The 24,309-nt window shown below is 35.4% G+C and overlaps 1 protein-coding gene and 1 pseudogene across 3 annotated transcripts in view; both read right to left on the bottom strand.

Moving 5' to 3' along the window:
- Positions 1-22,312, bottom strand: part of LOC148625413 (uncharacterized) — a 41,348-nt gene extending 19,036 nt beyond the window's left edge. For 2 of the 3 annotated variants that reach the window (XM_088568934.1, XM_088568935.1), the window contains exons 1-4: positions 22,222-22,312; positions 19,632-19,689; positions 5,614-5,874; positions 113-2,676 (exon numbers count right to left, since the gene is read on the bottom strand). In XM_088568934.1, the coding sequence (XP_088425060.1) occupies positions 113-2,676; positions 5,614-5,874; positions 19,632-19,686 (2,880 nt within the window). In that variant the 5' untranslated portion in view covers positions 19,687-19,689; positions 22,222-22,312. Of the gene's footprint in view, positions 1-112; positions 2,677-3,415; positions 4,028-5,613; positions 5,875-19,631; positions 19,690-22,221 lie in introns of those variants that run through there. The other variant, XM_088568936.1, reaches the window with a different exon arrangement.
- Positions 8,041-9,639, bottom strand: LOC148625414 (uncharacterized; annotated as a pseudogene).
- Positions 22,313-24,309: the final 1,997 nt, after the last annotated feature.

Below are 24,309 nucleotides of genomic sequence, written 5' to 3'. Positions count from 1 at the left end.
AAATATGCAAGTTAATAACAGAGTTTTCTCAAATACAATTATTTACGCGACTCTTCATATTGCAAGTTGTCTGTAAAGGTTTTGAAGCAAATAACAATATAGTTCAACAAACCTTTCCAGTAATTATATACTTCTTTGAAGCTTTTTCCTTTATTCTTCCTGCTATGAAATCTGTTACACTATCAGAACGATCTCTTATCAGTGTCGCTACATTACTTTCCATTGGACTACTGGTTTCACAATTACCAATATTTGATGTCTTTGGTACTTGAATATTACCATCAGCATCATGATGCTGTTCTTGCAATGCCTTCAAGTTCCCCTCAATTAACACATTCATTTTATTCATTTCATCATCCTTATTTTTAGTAAAACTTTCATCTTCAGTGTTAACATCTATTTTAGAACTTTCTTCCTCAATGGCAGCATTACCATTAGTATAAGCTGACATATCTTCCTTGGTAGCATCAACTAAACTATTTGCGAATGACTCACTCTCACTTTCTGAGACTCCGTCACAATCATGGTCACTGGGCAAATCAGTCATGTCTCTGGAAAAACTGCAAGCTTTGTTATTTTCTGAATCATTCTCTTTGCTTTGTTCCTCATTGGCCCAGTTAGCCAGTTCACCATTGTTCTGTACAGACTGTAATGCCACACCATGCTTACTACTGCTGCTAGCAAAATAAGTGTTCAAGTCTTCACTTTTATTTGAACTACTATCAAGGTGTTCAACTGAATCATTTTGTGAAAGAGACATCTTTTTCCGCTTAGGATAAGGCTCAAATCTAACAAGCCCTTCACCATTAGATCGTTTTCTCTTTCTGTCTCCAATAACACGCCCGGCTGCAGGTGGATTTGCTATCATTGTTATTTTTTGTGATTTTTCTTCCTTCATACTTGAAGACTTGGGCTTTGAAGATATCTCCTTAGAACCATTCAGACTATCTTTAGAGGACATTTTCTTCAAGGATGTGAATTTAGCTTTTGACACTTTTGAATACTGGTGATCATTATGAAGTTTCTTCTCAATTTTTGGTTTATCTTGCTTTTTCTTATCCTTTTCATAGAACACAGTCGGTGCACATTTTCTTGTAGGTCTTTTTCTTAAAAGTTTAGAAGATTTTCTTTGTCTGTTTTTCTGCTTATGTAGTTTCCTTTGTCTTTTAGTGTTCATCCCATTTGATTCTATGTTAGTTATTTCACCGTTATCGGAACAACCAACCAAATCACCAATCAAGTCAGAACTGTTTTTCATCATATGTCTCTCAGCTTCCTTCTTTTCTCTGCCAGACTCCGAAAAGCAAACCATATTTTGACTATTGAAGTCAATATTTCTACGTCTGTTTTTTTCAGCTTTTACATTTAATTTTAACTCTTCAAGAGGAACATGCACATCTGCTTCAATCATTAGCTTGGTTCTCAAAAGTGGAGGTAAAAATGTCTTAGTACTTTGATTAAAGTTTATTTCAGATGAAAGCATAGGTTCCTGCAATTCTAACTCATTTGATATCCTTTCATTTAACTCTGAACTTGTCCTTTTCTTGCTCTGGTCATCTTCACCATGACGATTTTTTTCTTTCACTATTTCACCATCAATAGAATGTTGGAAAGTCTTACTTCTATGTAAGTTTTCTTGCTGCCATATCTTGTATGAAGCAACACCATCTTGAAGACACATGATCAAAGCAGAATTTTCCAGGCATGATTGCTGACCTTTTTCCTTGTTGTCTGAAATGACTTTTTCTTTTTTATTAATTTGGTTCAGCATGGCATCCTCTATGTTTTCAACTACAGTTTGATCAACATATTTCTTTGCTAATGTTTTGTTACTGGACTTGTCAGAAGTGACATCAGTACTAACAACACCATCATGGCAGTTAGATACTTGGTCAATTTTTGTTGAATCAATATCAGATATTACTTGCAGCTTATTTCCTGGTAAAACAGAAGCTAATTTATCTGAATCAGCTTTAAAAGACTTCATTTCCATATCAACATTGGAAAGTTCATTATTGACAGAGGCAGAGTGTTGTTGTCGCAGGTGTTCATCAATATCCCCTGAGACCAGGATTGGTTGCCCTTGTTGCTCATCAATATCACCTGAGACCAGGAGTGGTTGCCCTTGTTGTTCATCAATACCACTTGCAACCAGGAGTGGTTTCCTTTGTGGTTCATCAATATCATGAGGGGCAGACAGCCCTTGTTCTGACCTCTCCTCTTTTTCCTCACCTCTACTCTTCTCTACTTTAGCAAGATGACCTTCACATTCTTTATCATTGTATGGTGTTATGGCATCCGTTGGTGATTTTCTGCCAGTTATGATTTTCTTGTATGCTGCAAGAACAGCATTATCTTTGAGTTTATCACAACTTGATTCATCACAGTTACGTTTTGCTTTGCTATTTTCAGCTCTTCTCAACAAACAAGCATTATTTACGTAAATTTCTGATATTCTTTTATTAATATCTGTTACTTCAGATTCCTTGCCCTGACTTAACTCTGGTGTCATTAAGGCCTGAATACCACTTTGGCCACTTATTGCCTTGTCTTCGTCTTGCTGGCTGTGGCTCTGTTTATAATCAAACACATTTCTACTTCTGTGGATCACATGAGCTCTACCTCTTGGTGCTGTCTTTCTCAATGGAATGTGGGAAAAAACCTTTCTTGATGTATCTAAAAATTTATAACTTATATGGTTACCATAACTCTAGAATAGTATGGTGGAAGGTTTGATGGAAGTACAGTGGAACTGATCAAAACAGTCAACTCTAACAGGGGTTGAAAATTCCTAAAGCCTGACACCCAGGACTACAAAAAAATGAACCTCGGACTTGCCGTTTTTCAATGATATAAGTCCGTTGGACATGGCAAATCTAAAAAAAAAATTAAAACTCTTTTTTGAAAGATTTTGTTGTCATTATTTGGACCATGTTTCTTGATCTATTCCCTGACCTATAAATAGTTATAACTTTACTTTTAGAATGAGTATTCACTACATCAATCTACTGATTAGTAATTCTCAAGTCTGAATCACACCTGCGCTTGATCAGACACATTTTTTGACATACTACTAATTTTATTAATCAAGCGCTGGAATGATAAAGATCAAATTTCGCTGAAGAACTTTTGAGGAAAATATCGTTGTTCCATTACAATTTCAAGGTTAAAAAACGCAGAAACAGAAAGCTGATGACAAGGCATCAGACCGGGAGACGGAATCAATTGACACTGTGTCTTCTTCCCTGCTAACAAGAATATCAGATAACAAAATTGCATTTATATATCTTACGATTGGGACTTGACAAAACATTATCCAGACTTAGTGTACAGAAGAAGAAAAAGGCCAGGGCTCAGGTCTTCCCAAAAAATTTTTCAATCCCTGCCTAACAGTGATTTTGTTACTTTAATTTACCTCCATATACAGGCTTTTTCCCCCAAAGCAAAATTATCTCAAAATCATACAATACTTCCAAAAATCACAGTATGCTTTTTTCCTTCACAACTGGTTTATTCTTGTGTCCCAAATCCAACAGGAGGGTACACTCTTGAAAAAGAGGAACAAAATCAGTTCCATCAACCTTCTAAACCATACATCTTTAATAGGTGCCTTTATTTTAGTTTCAATACATTAAGAAAAAGTGTTTACTAAACAACTGCAAAAACTGAACAAATCCAGGTTGATACAGACATGTTTCTCTGACTCAAGATTTTTATTGTATGGTGTAACCATGTATATGTACATATTTATTCATCTACAGTGAGCAGAGCTTATGACCACACCCCCCAGACACCAAATTTACACACACATACAAGTACATCTAAAAAAAATTGATTGAACATTTCAATAATAATCGATTATACAATATACATTATCTATATGTAAGTGATTCCCCACAAAAAAATCTGGTATTTTTATCGTAGTTAGTGGCTAAATGTATGCTCACAATATTTGAAAATCCAAAATCCATTCAGATAAAAAACAAAATTGCAAGGAAATACACCATTACTAAAGGCACCTCCCCCCCCCCCCAAAAAAAAAACCTCTTTGAAATAGTCTTGTTTCCTGCTACCAGCAATAACAAATAGAACAGGTAGGTAGGAAAATTATTTTACTTTTCAAAAACATTTTACATTGAGTTAATCTAGATTTTCATGGTGCTGGAGCCAAAATGCTCGTAAAATGTGGGTAGGCACAAAAAATAGGTTAGGAAGGATACCAGGAAACAGACATTAAGTATTTTGACTGAATTATCACTCCCTGAAAGCTTCACTTCAGTATACTGGATTAACTCCATTCCCGTGGTCAAAACGTTAAACCTAAAAATTCAGTAAAAAACATATTTTTTTTCTATACAAGTACTTTGGATATTTACCTATTAAATATCTAAGAAATTATTGTAATTGTATATCTACCAATTACTTAGGGATTGATTGAACAATAAGGGTCGTCGGTCGCCATAAATGTTTTTGTTTAACCTGGTTCCGGTGCAAAGGTGAAATTCCTGGTCTGACCAGTTAGGAATGCCTCCAACATAGCAGACCATTAATCCCTTCTGTTCATTTCATTGTAAGTTGAAAATCAATATAAAAATATGAATTGAATTTTGCAGGCATACACAGATTTTAAGGGTGTATAATAAATCACAATGGCAAATTTATATAAAGAATGTTGGGGTGATTTAAATAAGTTAATAAACACCTCTTGACCTGACCTTGATGATGTATGGCACCCGTTCTTCCTTACATAAAAATTAGAAATTATGATTGCACAAGAGTGAGGTATACACCAGAGATAGGTTAAACCAATATATACATCATATGTTATATAGCTGCAACCAATACAAGATTACAAGACTCTGTGGAATTTTATCATTCTTGTCAAAAAATTATTTTAAGAAGTTTATAGACATTTATAACATAATTTTGTTTATTTTGTAAGATGACAGAAAAAGGATGCTCTGTGTAATAGGTGTGATCTACAAACCTTGGTCTAATTGAGTACATGAAGCCTAAAAATGATCACCCAGGCTCTATCCTTTATCAATACATAGCCTGCATTTGTTCCATAAATACTTTTTCTGACGCAGTTGGTATTGAGTTCACTTTGACATTACCTGACAACCACATTGCTTAGCCATGGCAATCTAACCAACAATCAGACATCTGTGACAGCAATTGTGAAATCTAAGGCTCCATTGTGGGCATTAGTGTCCAGGAATATTTTCGACCAATTTTATATATTGATTAATCTTTCATAAATTGAATAATTGGAAATAGTTTACTTGTTGGACCAATTAAAAAATTGAAATACATATCATAGAACAATGATCACACAGTTCACCAGATAAAATCTTTATCAGATTTGGGCCTATTAACAAAGCGAGAATATGTGTCGGCTATCTTTTTTAAAGACAGCATGTGTTTAATGAAAGAGCCAGCAATACTAGATTATAAGAAGACGAAAAATTGAATTAAACACTTAAACACTACTTCTAGTTGATGTAATGAAAGGGGGGATTATTGTCTCTAATCAAGAAAGAAATAACCACCAATAACAAATGATTATAGGGGTTGAATTAATTGATGGGTACATTAAGATCATTTTCTAACCTATAGCATGGCACCTGTCACTATTACAAGAGGATGAAGTACTGGCTTCAATTCCTGAACTAGAAGCTGTCAAGTTCGGTTCTGCTACTCTTTTGTCATCATCTCCCTCCAACAAAACATCAGGAACCTTGGGGTCCTTTGACAGTGTACTCTTGTACAATGCAATATCTTCACTGGTCAGTCTGGAGGCTATGTATAATAGCTGTGGTGAACTTTCTTCTGTTTGAACTGATATCTCCCTAACTGGGGTGGCCACCCTTGCTAAAAGTAAGAGGAAAAAGATAAAATTTTAGTATAGGCATTATACTAATTAAAATATGAATCACAAATGATGTACCCATCTTCTGAATGAGGAAATATCTATTACAATTGTGATAAATATTTGCTCATTTACTTCAATCAAAACACCAGAGAAACTGACCAAATAAAATATCCTTGTAAGCATGGAAGCTACTGTCATTGTCAGAAAAGTACTGAAGTACTCCAAAACAGGCTCCAGATGGACTAATAGTTTTCAAGATATTGGCTGAAAACTGAAAAAAAAAAAAAAAAAAAAAAGGAAAGAAAAGTAATTTTTCATCTTTCAAAGGCAATAACACTTACAAGCAGTCGTCTGACAACTCTGACCCCTGGAGACTTTTCAGCATTTGAAAGAATTTGGCTTAGCCTAATGGTTTTGGAGATATATGCGAAAACTTCAATCTGACGCACATGTTCTATTTTTAGTAATGACAGTCAAGTTTTTCAACAAATCACAAATCCCCACATCAGTTTGTGACAGAATCTGGAACGGATAATAACTCCAAGACGTGTACACTGACTGCTATGTTTATTACAATAGTAAAAGCGAGGATCCCAGAATATACAACATGTTCACAATATATACTATTCAATTAATTCAAGGTGGTTTAGCCTTAAAGTCCTCAATCTCGAGGTTCCGCAACAGCCTTTTTATAATTGAAAATTTTGGATGCAATGGGTGAAGTATAGGAATGTGAAATAATTGGTATGGAATTGTCGGAAATATGGGGGAACTTTGTTGGTAACGTTTTTGTGATGGAGGATGTTAGCCAAATTAATTGCATCTATACCTTTGTTATCAAATGGTAGTGGAAGAAATGATCGTTTTTCTTCATCTTGACTTTTCACACAAACTGGTTTAAAGAGTCTGTGGAAACCAATATCCAAAATGATGGCAACAAGTCTGTATAATGATGAGGTGGGGTCAGAAACAGGAGTGTCAAGACTTGTTTTGTAAAAGGAGTGTAGTAGAGTGAGAGGTATAGAATAAAGTTTTTTTCTAATGTGATAAAGTCCAAGAGGTTTTTGTATGAAAGGAAGGAGACCATCTATGGAGACATCAGGTGACGTATAGTGGCGATGGCCATGACTCCTTTTCCATCTTGGATTTTTGTCAAATAAATTCATCACATTTATGCTATTGTTATATTGGCTTGAAAGGTTTCCTATACTTTTGATGCTGTCATTGCATCCGTAAGGTATTGCAGTACATAGTCTGCGTATCCAGTACGATGCTCGTTCAGTCTACAAATGCTATACTTTCATATAACGATAAGCATTTCTGCATTCAGATCTGTACTTTTTAGAAAATCATACATTAATTTCCCACTAAAATCAACCAAATGTAGCCATGTCAAGAACGATAACTCTTGCAAAGTGCAAATTCCATGTACTATCTATATAATTTATTTTCTGAAAAGCACAACAACCAAATGAAAAACTACGACAGGTTATGTAATCATTAACTGTCTCTGAACAAGAAATAAAACTGAATTTGGTGGGTTTTTAACATGCACGAATCACCTTCTGTCAGGTTTTTAGAGACTGCTACTTTAAATTTTACGAGTAAACAAAGGAACCAAAATTCGAGCGAAAATCAAAAGAATGCATTCCAAGGACAAAGACTACACAGGGACAACAGACACACACAACAAAGAATATGAAATAATAAAAAATGAAATGTACAAAGAAACATAAGTAAATCAGTAAACTGGACTCAACTAAAAGCTGGGAGCATGGACCAGCTGCACTAGTAGCGTAAGTATATTCTGCTTTCCTAGAAACACCTGCCGAGTTGCTAATAAAATACCACATCCAGGGTAGAAGATAGAGGGAAAGAAAACTATGACACGATGAACAAATCGAATCTCATAGTGCACCATAACAATCCACGGGTTCATGGTGATGACCATTGAACTTCTGTAGTGATTACTTCAATCTTGTAGCAATATAACCTTATTTCAGAAGACTAATTGTAAGAAATCTAGCACGGTACAAAAAGTCTGTGTAGTTACAACATGCTCTGTCAAAATGCAAGTTGCGATATGTAAACTCCATACGCCATATGCAGGCGCTGAAGTGATGTTGCTAAAGATGAAAGGAAATTTGACAATACAGAATGAGAAGTCATGGTGTTTGTCGTATAGTTTGGATTCGTTTGGAGTTTTGGAATCCAGTACATGGACTGGCCCTTCTGTAATGTACAACATAACCCACATATGTACTTAATACTGTAACGGAGCCTATGATGTACTCTCTTGCTTCGAGTTTTAACATTGTTGTGATAGTGCTGCTTTTCGATTAATCATTTAGTAATTATGTAAACATTAGCTGTGGCTGGAAGTCTGACATTTCTCTGTACGCATGGCTTTGAACCATTCCGAAATGATCAGAAATTAATTGCATTTTGATATGCTTACATACGGAAACCTCTTGTAAAACACATAATTCTTTTAGTCCCAACGATGATACATTTATTTTCTGTGGCGTGGTGGATTTGGCATCTTCTTAATACCAGAACACAAGGAAAATTTCAAGTTTTTATCTTACCACAGGAATGATATGGTAGGTCTTCTGTTTAACAAGAATCTAAATACTGTTAAAGTAAAGACCAAAAGTAAAGTATGTTAGTTGATGTCCATTCGATAAAGTCGGACAGTACCTGCCATAAAACAAACAACAAAACTAACACCACAACCAATCTAAGTACATTTGTAATTATTGTAGACAGCAAAGGAATAGGTAAATTGTGGGCCTGAAAAATTTCTAATTCCCCTTGATAATCAAGCAAAGGTAAAGAAAAAGTAATTAAAATTTTATCATCTTGAAATAAAGTTGAACATGTTAGAGATTTATAATAATTCCACAAGTCCTTTTTGGGATCGGAAGATAATTGTAAAAATGAAGGTAAATAACCTTGAATGTCCAGTAACAGGTGTCGTAACTCCGAAGGTGTAATAAGTGAAGGCGATAAATGGCCTAAAGATAGCATGTTTAATTGAAGTTTCAAATTATCTAAATAAAATAAACCTTTTTCAATCATGAAATGAAGTTCTTTAACTAAATCCAGCAAATGAAAACAAAGTACCACGAAATTTTCTACACTTACAATATGTTTCTCTAAAATTTCAGTATTGTTTTGCAGACGACCTATGAGACTCCTATACTTAGTGACCAATGAATTCAAAAGTTCCCTATTTTGGGAGACCTCATTTCTTGTAATATTTAAAATTGAGATACTTTCGGACACTACATGTGCAATTTTGTTCTGATTACGGGCCAAATTACCAATATTGCGCCGAATAGAACTTAAATCAGACTCAGAGACTGTACCAAATAAAAAACTTAAAGCTTTACCAATGATTGGAATAAGGCTTCTTTTCCTTCTATTCCCTAAGATACTAAAATCAACGAAACTATCTTTTAGTACTTAATCTCGTAATTTCAAGAGTAAGTGACTAATAAGCAGATAACACTTCTGCATACAAAGGATTGCAACGATCAACTGCTAAATTTAACATTTGACGAACTGCAATAGTACCCTGACCTAAATATATGGATATTGAATCTAGAAATGACTGAAAAGGTTGTAAATCTATGACGTAACTAGCCATTGTGACTTGCTCATGGTGACCGTATTAACCTTTTGGAAAACTACATTTTCATTAATCGTGATGCCTACCGCACCTCCAATGAGCAGGAAGACAACCAGATGGAACATCACCATCTCTACAATAAACAAGACCAATAACTAATAAAATTATACACACAAAACAATTAAAAGAACCCAACTAAATATATGTCAACATAATAATCATACCACTCCACAAGTAAGACCATAAGAACAAGGCGCAAGCATGAAAGCGAATGTGACGCATAACTAGAAATAAAATCACAACAGTAATGCAAAGAATACACGAATGTTAAGGAAAAACAAAATTCTTTATTCGAAAAATGTCACACTTGGATAGTGGTAAGAGTGATGTTTGAACACATTACTATCACTACGCCGGCATCCGCAAAATGGGACCTGTTGGCTTGCAAAGTGTTTAACCGTGCCGGAACACTCAAACACTCATGGAAATCATGAATTGTTGTTGGATGGTTGAATGACATCCAATGGCGAAGGGTCTCCTTGTACACTTCCCTGACGTCCAGTCTGTCCTGCTGAATGCCATGGTATGCCCGAAAGAATACCATGCGATTCCGAATAGCCACAGGCCGAAGGCAGTGCTCATCAACCAAATCAGTATCGAAAGATACACAGGCCGTGACCGCAATCTGTAATTCAAAATTACAAACCGACGCCTGTGCTCAACCTTCGACTGATCTGGATTACCCTAATGAGACATCATCCAAATGATACCTGTAATTTCTGGAGGCAGAATACCCCCGAAAATAACACAAAGTACGTGTAAGGGAATGAACACATTCAACACCCTGTTTACCATCGTCGTTGGAGTCAGTTGGCGGTACAGCCAGGTCCACATTGATTCCTTTTCCACCAGGTAATGCGTGAGGGTCTCCCTCCGACCAAGCAGCCCATATCTTCTCTGCCATTGCCTCTGCCGATCTTCCACCTCATCTATCTCTGTCTGGCTCACTTCCGGCAATAACGTCCTGGGTTTAATATGAAATGCTTCTAATAGCGTCAACATGACTGGATCAATCTCATAAAAGGATGGTGCCATCTGCATACAACAGATAACTTCTAAAATTTTGGCTGAATGCCAACAAGTTCAACTGAATTTGATCTGAACCACCATTTTCTAGTTAACTTTAAGGAACCATAACTAAGATTTCAAAATGAATAAAAAATAAAACAATGAAAATGAATGATATGACTACAATGAAAACTTTTGTGAACATCTGAATTGTTCACAGACCAACTAATAAAAACTTTAACTGTGCACAATAAAATTGACAACAGAACCACAAGATCAATATGACAATGAATTAAACGCACTGCGAAGCAAGCTTTTGCAAGGCATGTAAAGCCATTTTGAATCTCTCATTTCTTTATGAGGATTTGGAATGAAAACGTTTCTTACGTGGTGGAAGTATACTTTTTGGAGTAACAGCATCCACTGACATCTCTTCTCCACTGCTTGAAGGCCTGGTTGATCCCATTGAGCAGACATTCGACGAAAAGGATTCTGAAATGTACTTATCAGAGTGTGATGAAGAAAAAGGAGAAGAATTTTCACCAGATGAAGTAGTAGTACTTACTTCCGTATCAGTATTTATATCAGTCTCAGAAAGAGATTTCTGCTTAATTTTGATACCTTTTACCAATGGAGTAAAAAAATGCTGAGCTAATGGGATGTCATCTTCAGACGACGAAGTGGATTCCCCTTTAACAACCCGTTTGTGCCTCTTTGGTTTAATTAATTGAGCCAAGGGAATATTATCATATGACGTAATTGCATCGTTATTTGGTAGATCTGAACTTCCTGAGTCACCTTGACTATCCATTTCTGACGTCTCTGGAGGTACTAAATACCTAGCTTTGCGTAATTTTCTTCCTGTGACTTTTGATATTTCCCATTCCAACAGTGCTAATCTTAAATGTTCAGCATGAGCTTTAGTAGTACTGTTATCTAACTGATTCTTAATAATAAAAGTAAAAGGACCTACCTTTTCAATAATCGGAAAATACGCTGCCAATTGCCTTGTAACTTAATTGTTTTGAGATGATTTTTGTAATACACGGGATCGCCAATTTAAAATGCCACGACCTTAGCCCCTTTATTGGCATTTTCCGCTTGTTTCCTTTTAGATTTTTTCATGATCTTGTAAGTTTCCAGAAAAGTACGATGTTGATTTTGGAGAATAATTTTATGAAACTCTTCACCCTCATATTTTCGACGAGGTTTTAACAAATTATCTAAAGGAAGAACACAATCCCTATCAAATTAAACAAAGCAAAAAATGGAGATTGCCTAAAAGACTCATTGACATTGAAATGAATGGCTGCCAAAGCATGGTTTAAATGTAAATCCCAAGAGTGCACATTGTCTACAATTAATTTAGATAAGATATCATGTAATGTTCTATGAAAACGCTCTATTTTGGCATTACTTTGAGGATGGTAAAAACTTGTTTTAACATGTTCTATTCACATTTCCTTAAGGGTCTCTTTCATCATACAATTACAATTTTCAAGACCATTATCAGTTGTTATTTCAAAGGACAACCATACCTGTTGATAATATGCTCAACCAGCAGTTCAATTAAATTGTCAGCATTCTTAGACTTTACTGCAAAGGCTTCAGGATAACCACTGTATAAATCAATAAAACCAATGACGTACCTGTTTCCGGTAAAAGTAGTCGGATAAGGTCCACTGAGGTCTAGGCCAATACAAGCAAATGGATAAGGTGGTATGCCAGTCTGCTGTACAGGTGGTTTGATTTTCTTCAAATTTCTAGTCTGACATGAGCACAAGTAGAAATGTAATTAAACAAATGTTTGTACATATTAGGCCAATAATATTTACTTTTCAGTGCATCAAACATTCTGTCCGAACCTGGATGACCCATGTTATCGTGAAACGCCGTGAAAACCATTTCATGCATGTGTGAAGGGACGCACAAGCGCATTGTCGGAGAAGTGTCACTATTTGACAAAAAATATAAACGACCATCTTCAGCTAAAATAAACTTATTTTGAATGCTTTGCTTTGCTTTGCCAGTTAACAGATCGTCTCTCAATTTAACAATGGTCTTATCTTTTTCTTGCTCAGCTTTCAAATCTATTGTATCTAACTCGTCAGAACGATTATGATCATGACTAAAATCTAGATTTTGCTTATCACATGTGGCAAACTATTTTGGCTCAAAATGATTAGAATTCAAAGTATTGACTTGGAAAGCATTACCACTTCTATTGAGTTCCTGATAATTCTCATTACTATCAACAGCGGCGTTATTTGCGGGCAACCGTGAAAGAAAATCTGCCACTAAGTTGTTTTTGCCTGCAATATATTCAATTGTACAATTGTAGCTAGAAATAAAAGTAGCCCAGAGCTGAATGCGCTTGTTTTGAATGGGTGAGTCAACAATATAACGCAATGGTTGATGGTCTGTTCGAATAACAAATCTTGCCCCATGCAAATAATGATCCAATTTATGTAAAGCATAAAATATACTGAAACTTTCTTTTTCAATGGTACTGTATCTAACCTGGGATTCATTTAATTTTGTGTGATAAAAAATATATGGGTTTCTCAAGCATTTGTCCATTTGGCATCTCGACTAACTGAGATAAAACTGCCTCTACACAATATTTGCTTGTGTCAGTTGTGAGTATAAAATCTTTTGACAAATCTAGGTGATTTAACAATGGAACTGTGCATAACTTGGACTTTAATAAATCAAAAGCTTTTTGTTGTTCTTCAGACCATACAAACTTTACGTTTTTCTTGGTTAGTTCAACAAGAGGAATAGCAATTTCAGAAAAAACCACTGATAAACCGCCTATACCAATTGTAAAGTCCAAGAGCAGCTCAAACCTCTTTTACCATTTTTGGAGGTGGAAATTCTCTAACTGCCTTTACTTTCTGTAAATCTGGTTTAATACCGGTCTCTGTAATGACAAATCCTAAATAATTAGTTTCTTTTTGCAAAAATGAACACTTCTTTAAATTCAACTTAATATTGTGTTCTCGCAATCGATCAAAAATCATCTGTAAATGACCCATGTGTTCTTCAGCTGACCTAGAAAATACTAGAATATTATCAAGATAAGCAATCGCAAACTTTTGACAACCCTTTAACACAATAGACATTAACTGCTGAAAAACAGAAGGAGCATTACAAAGTCCAAACATCATGACGTTAAAAAAAAAAATACACCCTGCGGGCATGTGAAGGATGCTTTCTGCTTAGCCTCTTCATCTAATTCAACTGCCCAATATGCAGATCTGGCGTCAAGAGAAGACATATACACTGCATTTCATAACAGCGAGAGAATATCGTCTATCAAAGGCAATGGCCAACTCTTAATCTTGGTAATTTTGTTCAATTTCCGAAAATCACAACAAATTCTCAAAGTCCCATCTTTTTTCTTTACAACTACTAAAGGAAAAGCCCATGGTGATCCAGATTCTTTGATTACATTTGCGTCAACCATTTTATCAATACACTCATCTACCTCATGACGATAATGCAATGGCACCCTGTACGGACGGAGCCGAATTGGTGGGTGATCTCCAGTATCAATGGACATTTTTAAAGTCTTAGTCCTACCTAAATCCCTATCAGTTTGTGCGAACACATCCTCATTAGCTATTATCAACTCATTTATTTGATCCCTAAATTCATCTGGTACCTGGACATGATTTTCGAATTCAGATTTGCTAACCGCACTGATTTCAATATTTGTATCCAACTTGCCCCGTGATACAAAATTCGACATGTCCGTTTCCGATATAGTTTCATATATAAATTATCCGATGAGCGTAACCCAAATAACACCCACGCCTAAGATGTACCATTTGATTTGTATTGTTCGCAATCATAAGTGGAAAACGTCTACTTTGACGCATTTGAACTAAACTATTCCCTAGCATAATACCCGAATGAGAAGCGAGAAAACCTGCATCTGCGGCTTGTATTTGAATAAACTGACATTTTTTAAAACTCAGGTTATGCTTTAATCTAGCTTGACAAACATAAAGTCGTTGAAGTTTTAAAACTGTGCTGGCCGACAATCATACCATGGAAGCTATACGCATGTCGTCCTCTAAAGGTACATATGAACTATTAATTTTCAAAGAATGCAAATCATAATATAGCCTCACCCCATATTTTGAAAGCCAGTCCCTGCCTAAAATAATATTCCTATTTATGTTTTTAACCACATAAAATTGATGTGTCAAAATTTCCTGGCCAATTTTAAACTGAAGTTCACAAACTCCTTGAACATGTAATGCAGATCCATCAACCCCTTGAACATGAACCCTAACAAATTTCAAATTTGGTTTATTTCTCAAAGAATTAAAAATTCTAGAATTTACTAGGAAAATTTGTGCTCCACTGTCATTTAACGTGTGTAGATAACGATTTTGAATTCAAATTAAACATGCACTTGGTACACCCGCTAAATTTATTTTAAAATTTTGACCCTTCAATTTTTAAAATTTCCTGACACGTATTTTCTTCCCCTTATCGCTTCCAGAATAAAGAGAAGGTTTTAGTTGAACTGAGTTCTATGAGGTGGTGGAAGTGGACAATTGGTTGAAATACGACCAGGTTTCTGACATCAATAACATTTTAACAAAGTCCGATTTTGGAATCTTTGAGCAGAGCCCTTGGGATTGTATAAAGGAACATGTGGACCATTTCTGAATCTGTGGTCTGAAAAATTTGGATTATGTAAAGGTACATGTGCTGCCTATGAATATCCCTAACGTTTATAACTATTTCTGAAATTATGAGGTTGCCCTAAAGGTAAATTAGAGGAAGATCTACATAATTCCACATTATGTCCAAACTTATTACACCTTTGAAAGCTATCAACCTCCATGGGTTCGTGTGAGGATTCTTCAAGATCAACATTGTGATTATAGGGACGCCTATACTGCCTATCAAAGGGTAGCCTAGCATTAGGGTCACGTGACTGAGACCAATGATGAACTCTATCTGTTCTTAATGAAAATCGTTGCCTTAAAATTTGTTCTTGAGTGGCACTTTTAACAGCTGTTGCAAAATCAGCAGGATTTTCCCTCATTAATTTCAATCTAAGTGAATCTTCTAATAACCCATCACTAAAAATTCCCAAAATTTCATGTTCATTCATCAATTCCCCCCGGCAGATCACCATATGCTTCCTAAGCCAGATTTAATAACCTTTCAGAAAACAATTGAACATTTTCATCATGTTTTTGCCTAATTCTTCTAAGCATTGTTCCCGCGAAATGAGCATCAGAAACAGTACCAAAGCGAGCATTCAATTCTTTCTTTAACCCTTCCAAAGTTTCTTCTGGAAAATTCGTAAGCCTATGTTGAATTGTGTCACTTACTGACCTATTCATTATTTGTGTACAAGTAATTATTGTCCCCCGGATGCCAATACATTTCTTTAATACTTGTTATTCACCGAGGTATTTTGTATGTGCATTTGCTGACACTTTAATTGTTTAGCCTTGGGTATTTTTGCTATTGTATAGTTACTTGTTTTTATAATATGTTCTTTTAATTCTCCTTTTTTTTTGGTTGTTTTATACCCTTAAGTATATATAATTCAATTTATAATTAACATGAACAATACTAATTCTTAAAGTCATTAACACATTCCTCCCTTTCTCAAAATAACAATTTAATCAATAATGTCTAAAATACTGTTTGCCCCGTGCAGGTCCGGGTGTTAAAAGAATAGGCCTGCAGCAGCGCTAAGCTTGTCGTAAAAGGCGACTAAATAGTGCTCAGAAACCTAGCCGGGGGCTAGGACGCTCTGCCCACAGAGCAACTGGGATGTGTGCCCAAGGTGGTGGAATGGGGTACCCCTGGCGTGTTACATGCTGGGGTTGTCAGGCTGTAATACGGAAAACCTGACCGCAAACCATAGTGGTGCACCGTGTTGGGAAAGATGCCACGTTCCTCGCACGTTAAAGAACCCTACTGTGGTATTCTCCCGGAGAAGGAACCATAGGGCTCCGCCACAGGAGGCTAAATTGCCCGACCATACCCACCTCTCCCTATTTCCAGTGGCAATCAAAATTTGTTGACCCCATTATCCTTGTGTCCCATCCCTTTTTCATTTCATCATCATTTCATGTTCATCGTCTGGATATAGCTGAAATATTGCTGCTCGGACGTTAAACCCCAACAAAGTACTGTTCTATCACAAGTTCTATGTAGGATATCCAAAGGAACATTCACACCAAGTTTGGTTCCAATTGGTAATATAGTGTAAAAGGAGAAGGTTCTTAAAAGAAATAACATAAAAAAAAAAAATAGCCAAAAAAAAAAAAAAAAAAAAAAAAAAAAGGGAAATAACTCCAACACGGTTTAACAGATTAATATTAAAATTCGACCACAGAAAGATCTCATTATGCTGAACACTTTAAGGCCAGTCAGAATTTGGCTAAACCTAATGGTTTTTGAGATGTATGTGAAAAACTACTTTCTGACCCCTATGGTCTAGGTTACAGACCACCAATGTAACCAATGAGCATTTTGAATGTATGCAAAAATAGTCCTACGCAGAAATTACCCCTGTTCCTCATAGTCTGTGAAAAAAGTTCTCATCTTATTTAAAATATTTCAACAGTCTCTGAAAGGAAAAACATTTCAGTAAATTTTATAGGTGCATTTTGCTTCTTGTGATGTGAAGCCTAATCTCCATAATGGTTTCTAAATATACCCCTATCTTGTGAAAACAGTGGGATTTCCCATGCTATTTATAGACCCTTCACTTCCGGTGACCAGTACTGCACTGCAAGTCTGCTAACCCCACATGCCATTCTGAGGATTGTGAGCTGACATACGTAGAATCGTGCTGATATATAGTCCTCTGCAGGTTAAAGTTAAGGTAAAGTGCAGTGGCCATGTTTTTGATGGATCAAGAATCCCCACAATAGTTCTATGCAAGATACAACAAGGAACATTCATACCAAGTTTGGTCCCAATTGGTCAAGTAGTGTCAGAGGAGAAGATTTTTGAAAGAAATAACATCAAAAATAGCAAAATACAACGAAAAAGGGCAATAACTCCATGGCTGAACAGATTGAAACAAAAATTTGACCACAGATTGATTTCATCACACTGAAAACTTTCATTCAATGTCAGAATTTAGCCTTCCCTTGCACAATGCATGAATATGACGGAATCGTCCGTTCATTTGGCTTATGAAAACTTCCCACTTTGTACAAGATCTGTAAAAATACTGCTGTGAGGTAACCCGAGACAGTAATTGAGAACGAGAGAGATCATTCCTTTTATGATAAAAATAAAAATAAAGCATGTGGTGAGGGGTTTGACTCTAATTTTTGGTATTCAAAGTGAAGCAGGTAGTGAAATCAAAGATGGTGGCCTGTTTCCCTTGTGGTTTTTGAGTGTATGGCCATGGACATTAATATGTCAAACATTTTAGTGCAATATTTGTCCATTTAATGGATCTAACTTAAGTCCATGTGATTTTACCCTGTCAGAATTCAGCTCAACCCATCTTTTGAGAAGTTGTTTCCAAAAATCTTCGATTTGACCCGCAAACGGTCTATTTTCAGTAATTAGCGGTAGACTTTTTACCAGATCAAAAACCCCCAGAAATAGATTGTTAATGATATTGTAAGGTACATTCATGAAAAATACAATCCGAGTACAAAAGGTTACAATCTAACCAGTAGTTTAGGAGAAGATTTTCATAGTTGGAAATACAAAAATTCGGGAAAAAAATCAATTCCAGGACCTATAACTCATTCATCCATCAAAGGATCTTTCTGAAAATTTTGGCATACGTCCACTCATCATGCTGAACAATTATACCTTCTGCCAAATTTTCATCATACACCTGCTTGATTTTACATCGATTTGGTCCGTAGGTCTACTGCTAATTTCTTTCACTGCCAATGTTTCAGGTGAAATTTCAGTTTACAAGCAGCCACAAATATTAATACATGTATAACTCTGACACATTTGCCTTTTGCCCACCATAATCCTAACTGGTTGTTAATTTTCTTGGCTACAGTAAAATAATTGTGTAAAAAAATCATACTTCAATTTTGAAATGAGGAAAACTTTGTGTTAAACAACTATTTATGTTTTAATAAGTGTATTAGGTTCCACTATATAGACAGGTCATTGCAGATAACTTTATGACAATTTGTGGATATAAAGCTTTATTGAGACACTTAGACAAACAAATCCAACAATTTTTTCCTGTAAAAAGTATATAATTTTCAAAACCTTACATTATAGAGATCCACAAAAAAAGATAGATATTTCTTTCAATTTTGTCATGAAAATTTGTAGCCATGGTAATATAATTAAAAAATATATATCAGTTTTCATAACAAATTTTGGGTGCCTTCACAAAATTAATTGTCAAAAAGGAGGTTTCTTAAATATCTGGCACTTTAAAACTGCCAGAAAAAGTAAGCATGCATGGTATTATTGTAAAAAAAAAAAAATAATAAAAATTGTACCTTCTGCTCATTTGTTCATGATTTTAATTCTTAAAGTAACTTGAGTTTGTACGAAATTTTGCATTTTTGAAAAAACAGCCAGTTGGTGCAGGGAAGAAAACCCAATCTGGCAAGGACCTGAATCTGTCCAGAAAGTTTAAAGCATGCATTTTACATCTCTTAACCTTCACAAGTATTGCATCTATTTATGTAAGAATGCTCTACTACCCACAATCAATATTTCCACCACATTTCACCTTTTATTTTTAACAGTACACCTCAATCCCACCTGTATAGTGCAACTTTAGTCCTTATTCTTCACTAATATACATTTGCTACTTGTACATATATCAGCTTAGTTATTATAAAATTTTGCTACCATTTGTGTAATATGCCTTTATGGGCCAATGACAGGTATCAATAAAATTATTATATTCTATTCACTAATACTATTTTAACAGTTATTTGACCCTTGTTATAAATTTACAAAAAATTAGGACATTGCACAAATTAATATTTTATGTTTTGTTATACTATATATGTATCTACATTTTAATGATTAATTTGGAAATCACATGCAGTTATTACATACCAGGTTTCATGTCCTTTGCTTGTTTGCCAGCACCTTTCTTCCCTTTCTTCTTCATGACCTGTAAAAAGAGTCAGAACACTAGAGGGACGACCATTAGATTCTTAATACTTGCGTAAAAAAAAAATTATTTTCAAATATGCTTTATGACGAAATTTTTTTTCTGCATTATACTGTACAGTAGAATCTTGAGGCCAGAAATTTTTTTATTAAATTTTCTAGGTTATAGAGGACAGAATATTTATTTCAAGAACTTTCAAGACAAAGACATGTAATTACAAAAAATGCTAGCTCCCACACCCCCCCCCAACCTCAGAATCAAATGGTTGACCCCTTAAGAACTAACTAATACCCTGCCACAAAATGGTGATAAAGGGTGGGGGGAGCAATAATGTTCAAAAACTCAAAAACATTTTGAACTTTGCTGAAAATTGAACCTATGGATTTTTTGGTACTACACAAATTTACAAGGTTTTAAAAAATCAAAACAGTTCCTTGATCCATTCTCAAGTAATCATCTGAAAACTGTCAGGGAACATAAGGATGGACTGACACGAGACTTGTCAAACATAATACCTCACCACACTGTGTGGTGTGGTGAAAAATTGTAACAGCAAATTATCATAAAATTCATTAAAAAAGACTTAAAAGTCTGATATCAAACAGTCTCCTAGGACAGTCTGGCAGTAAAATATGTAACAAGTCAAATCACTAATAGAGAATATTGCAGCTATGTTAACAATGTACACAAAGATGTCAAATTCAAAATTTACAGAAAAAAAGCTTTGCAGAGTGCAGCATGATACAAGGGCAGTGGTCGAACCCTGAACAGTTGGGGCAAGTGTGGACACAATATTAGTTTTTGACACACTGAAGCATATGGACTAAGTCCTACAATTCATTATGGACACAACAAATGATTTGGATTCTATACTGCACACAATTTAAATTCAATAAAATTTTTCAAAATCAGACCAAAAACATCAATTTTTTGGGATGTGGCATCTTTGACCCCTTATAACTTTAAACCAAGAAATATCTGAAATATAATTGAAAAATTCAGGCCGAAATTCAATAAAAAAAATTTTGAAATCAGACCAAAAATTAAAAAGTTGAAAGTTTTCCGCTGTTGCCCAACTTTGACCCCTATAACTTGAAAACGGTCCAGAACACATAAAATCTGATACATTTGTTTACTAGAACTAAATAAGGAACACAATGAAAAAAAAAAGAATAATCAAAATTGGGGAAAAAAAACCCCCAAAAAAACAGATTTTACATGGGTTGTAACATTTACATGGTAAGGGCCACAAAGTCAAAATTGAATAGGAATCTTTAGTGGTTAGTCAAATCACATAAAAATTTCAGAACTGGTCAACCACAACTCAAGTTATCACACAGAATTGAAGTGTCCCGAGATGATGACAATTGCACCATAATATTATACAACCACATTTTTTTTTAGCTGTATAAAAATAGTTTTGCACAAATCAAGCTGGTTAATGGGATAACTCAATAAAAAAAAAAAAAACAGGTAGAAAGCAATAAGACACATACATGTATATTCATATTTTTCAGACATTTGTGGGGAGTTTCAGTGCAAGTAGCAAAGTGTAGGTAGAATTTACATTATTAAATACAAGATGAAAATTGTACAATGTGTCATAACAATCAGTAATGCAAAAAATCACTTTTTAATGGCACTTCATTCTGACCCACACTTGCCATATCAATATTTAAATAAAAAAAAGAGGAGGTTGCTAGATGAGAGGTAATTCAGACCAAGTGAGGGCAACTACTCTCCAATACATGTACATGTAGGTGTGGATCCAGAAATTTTCCCAACAAAAAGCTTCAGGATTCCAGGATTATACTGGGCACTTTCACCAAAATAATGCACAATACAATTTAAAGGCTTTAAAGTTTAATTTGGTCCTAGAATGACTCAGAATGTCACTGCTCTGCAAGTGAAAGACTTTAATCACCACATCTGTTTTTTTCATATGAATTTTGATATTTTACTCAGTTTTATTAAATGGTTTGGTCTTTTCTATGTGTGCATGATAACATGTTTCATATGGTCTCTGTATGTCTGGTAATGTGCTGTCTAGTACATGTTTGTATGGGACTTGCATGTTTCTCTTTCGCTCAAATCTTTTTTTATGTTTACCTGTGCAGTTTCCATGAATGTCATGTGTATTTGATACACAATTTCATTCAATTAAAAGCTCACTAGAGCTCATTGCATGTTACTAATTGTACTGAATCTGAACGAAGTTTTCATACCCACACAATTTTTCAACAACAAAAATTTCCGAGCTTTGGAGAATACACGTGGATTTATCACTGGAATAATAAGATTCAAATTTCTTAAGCAAGGTTAAAGACCTCTTTTGGGAAGTGTATCAACATACACGTAGATTACTGTAGTGTAATTTCTAGTCTATTACAAGATTAGGAGAAGAATGAGAAACGGAATGAACAATGTACCCCCTTTTTACAGAAAAGACGAAAGTATTATACATGTACGTCGAAATATGTAAATAAGATCAGAACAAGTATAGCGATCAGGGGGCATGGATAACACTATTACCTTATCCTTTAGTAAGCTTTCTAAGTTCTACAGAATTCCTTCTCCTATCTGACAGTAGCTGGGCGCAATGAAATAACGCGGGAAATTGTCACGTGTTGCTGAAGCAAAAAAAAAAAATAAATAAATAATTTTGACGCTGTGGATATAATATAAAGGAACATTAGAGAGAATTTGACGATAAACAATAAGCTGAAATAATGATTCTAAAGAGTAACTGCCCCGTGCAGGTCCGGGTGTTAAAAGAATAGGCCTGCAGCAGCGCTAAGCTTGTCGTAAAAGGCGACTAAATAGTGCTCAGAAACCTAGCCGGGGGCTAGGCGCTCTGCCCACAGAGCAACCTGGATGTGTGCCCCAGGTGGTGGAATGGGGTACCCCTGGCATGTTACATGCTGGGGTTGTCAGGCTATAATACGGAAAACCTGACCGCAAACCATAGTGGTGCACCGTGTTGGGAAAGATGCCACGTTCCTCGCACGTTAAAGAGCCCTGCTGGGGTATTCGATAGGAGTAGGAAACTTTGCGCTCCGCCACGGGAGGCTGGATTGCCCGACCTTGCCCACCCCCTTTTTCCAGTGGCAACCCAAATTTGTCGACCCTATTATTCTTGTGACCCATCTTTTTTTTTCATTTCATGTTCATTTTATCATCCATTTCATGTTCATTGTCTGAATATAACTGAAATATTGCTGCTCGGACGTTAAACCCCAACAAACAAACAAACAAACTAAAGAGTAACTAGAGACTCAAGAGAGCCTGAATCGCTCACCTGGTTAACCATTTGCTTATTTGAAAAACTTGAGGAATGAGACAGGCTAAGTTAAAATCAACTAAATTGTCAAATGCAGGAAATGTTTTTCATAGCATTTTCATGACCTGAACCAGAATTTTGCTAAAGCAACAATTTTTGATTTTTTTCAAAAACCTGTCTTGTGACCCCTAAGTTCCATTTTTAGTATAGGCAGCCATATCTATTCACGGATTAAAAATCACAACAGTTATTTTGAGCACAATACACCAAAGAACTATCATGCTTATTTTCATTCAATGATCTTAAATGGTTTTAGAGAAGAAGATTTTCAAAGTTGTACATGTGAAAAAAAAAAAAAAAACTGTTTCAGGGGTCGTAACTCCTACATTAGTCGATGAATGGTTTTGAAAATTTCGGCATAGGCCCTTCTCATGATGCTTAACAATTTCACCCAATGCCAGAAATTACCGATCTTAGTGCGGACGCCCGCTCAACATAGATCACCTGCCACCAGGACTCCTGCCCTCACACCGTCCGCCAACTCTGGTCTCCAAGTAGCAGGATCACAGGAGCACGCCACAACTCCCAACCGATTAACATGTGGTTATTTTTGTTACTTATATTTACTAAAATTGCTTTTTTTTGCTGGTAAAGGCAACGGTTTTTGAGTTGTTCGCAAAAAACTGCCATCTGACCCCTATGTTCTATTTTTAGTAATGGCGGCCTGTTTTTTCATGAATCAACAATCCCAACTGTCAATTTGTGTGGGATACCCTAGGGTACAAATGTTGTCAACTTTCATTGAATTCTGTGCAATGGATTTTGAGAAGAAGATTTTCAAAGAAAGTTGAACATGCGAAAAATGCCAAAAAAAAAAAAAAAAAAAAAAAAAAAAAAAAAAAAAAAAAAAAAAAAAAAAAAAAAAACTGTTCCAGGGGCCGTAACTCATACATCAGTTGACCAATCGATTTGAAAATTTTGGCATAGGTCCGTCTCATAATGCTGAACAATATTTAGCAAGATAATTGCTAAAGGCAACGGTTTTTGAGTTATTTGCAAACAACTGCAATCTGAACCCTATGTTCTATTTTTAGTAACAGCGGCCATGTTTTTTCATGGATCAGCAATCCCAACATTTATTTTGTGCAAAACACCCAAAGGAACAATCATGTTAAGTTTAAAACCTGTCAGTCCAGTAGTTTCAGGAGAGAAGATTTTTTAACATTTGTTCACGACGACGACGACGATGACGACGACCGCCAAGTGATGGCATAAGCTCACTTGGCCTTTGATCAGGTGAGCTAAAAACTAAATATTTAAGGGACGATTTTGAATATTTT

The sequence above is a fragment of the Perna viridis genome, chromosome 2 (assembly GCF_037379345.1).
Source record: "Perna viridis isolate PV_CMFRI_1.1 ecotype Kerala chromosome 2, ASM3737934v1, whole genome shotgun sequence".
In the NCBI taxonomy this organism is placed as follows: Eukaryota; Metazoa; Mollusca; class Bivalvia; order Mytilida; family Mytilidae; genus Perna; species Perna viridis.
This window is presented reverse-complemented; position numbering and strand designations above follow the sequence as displayed.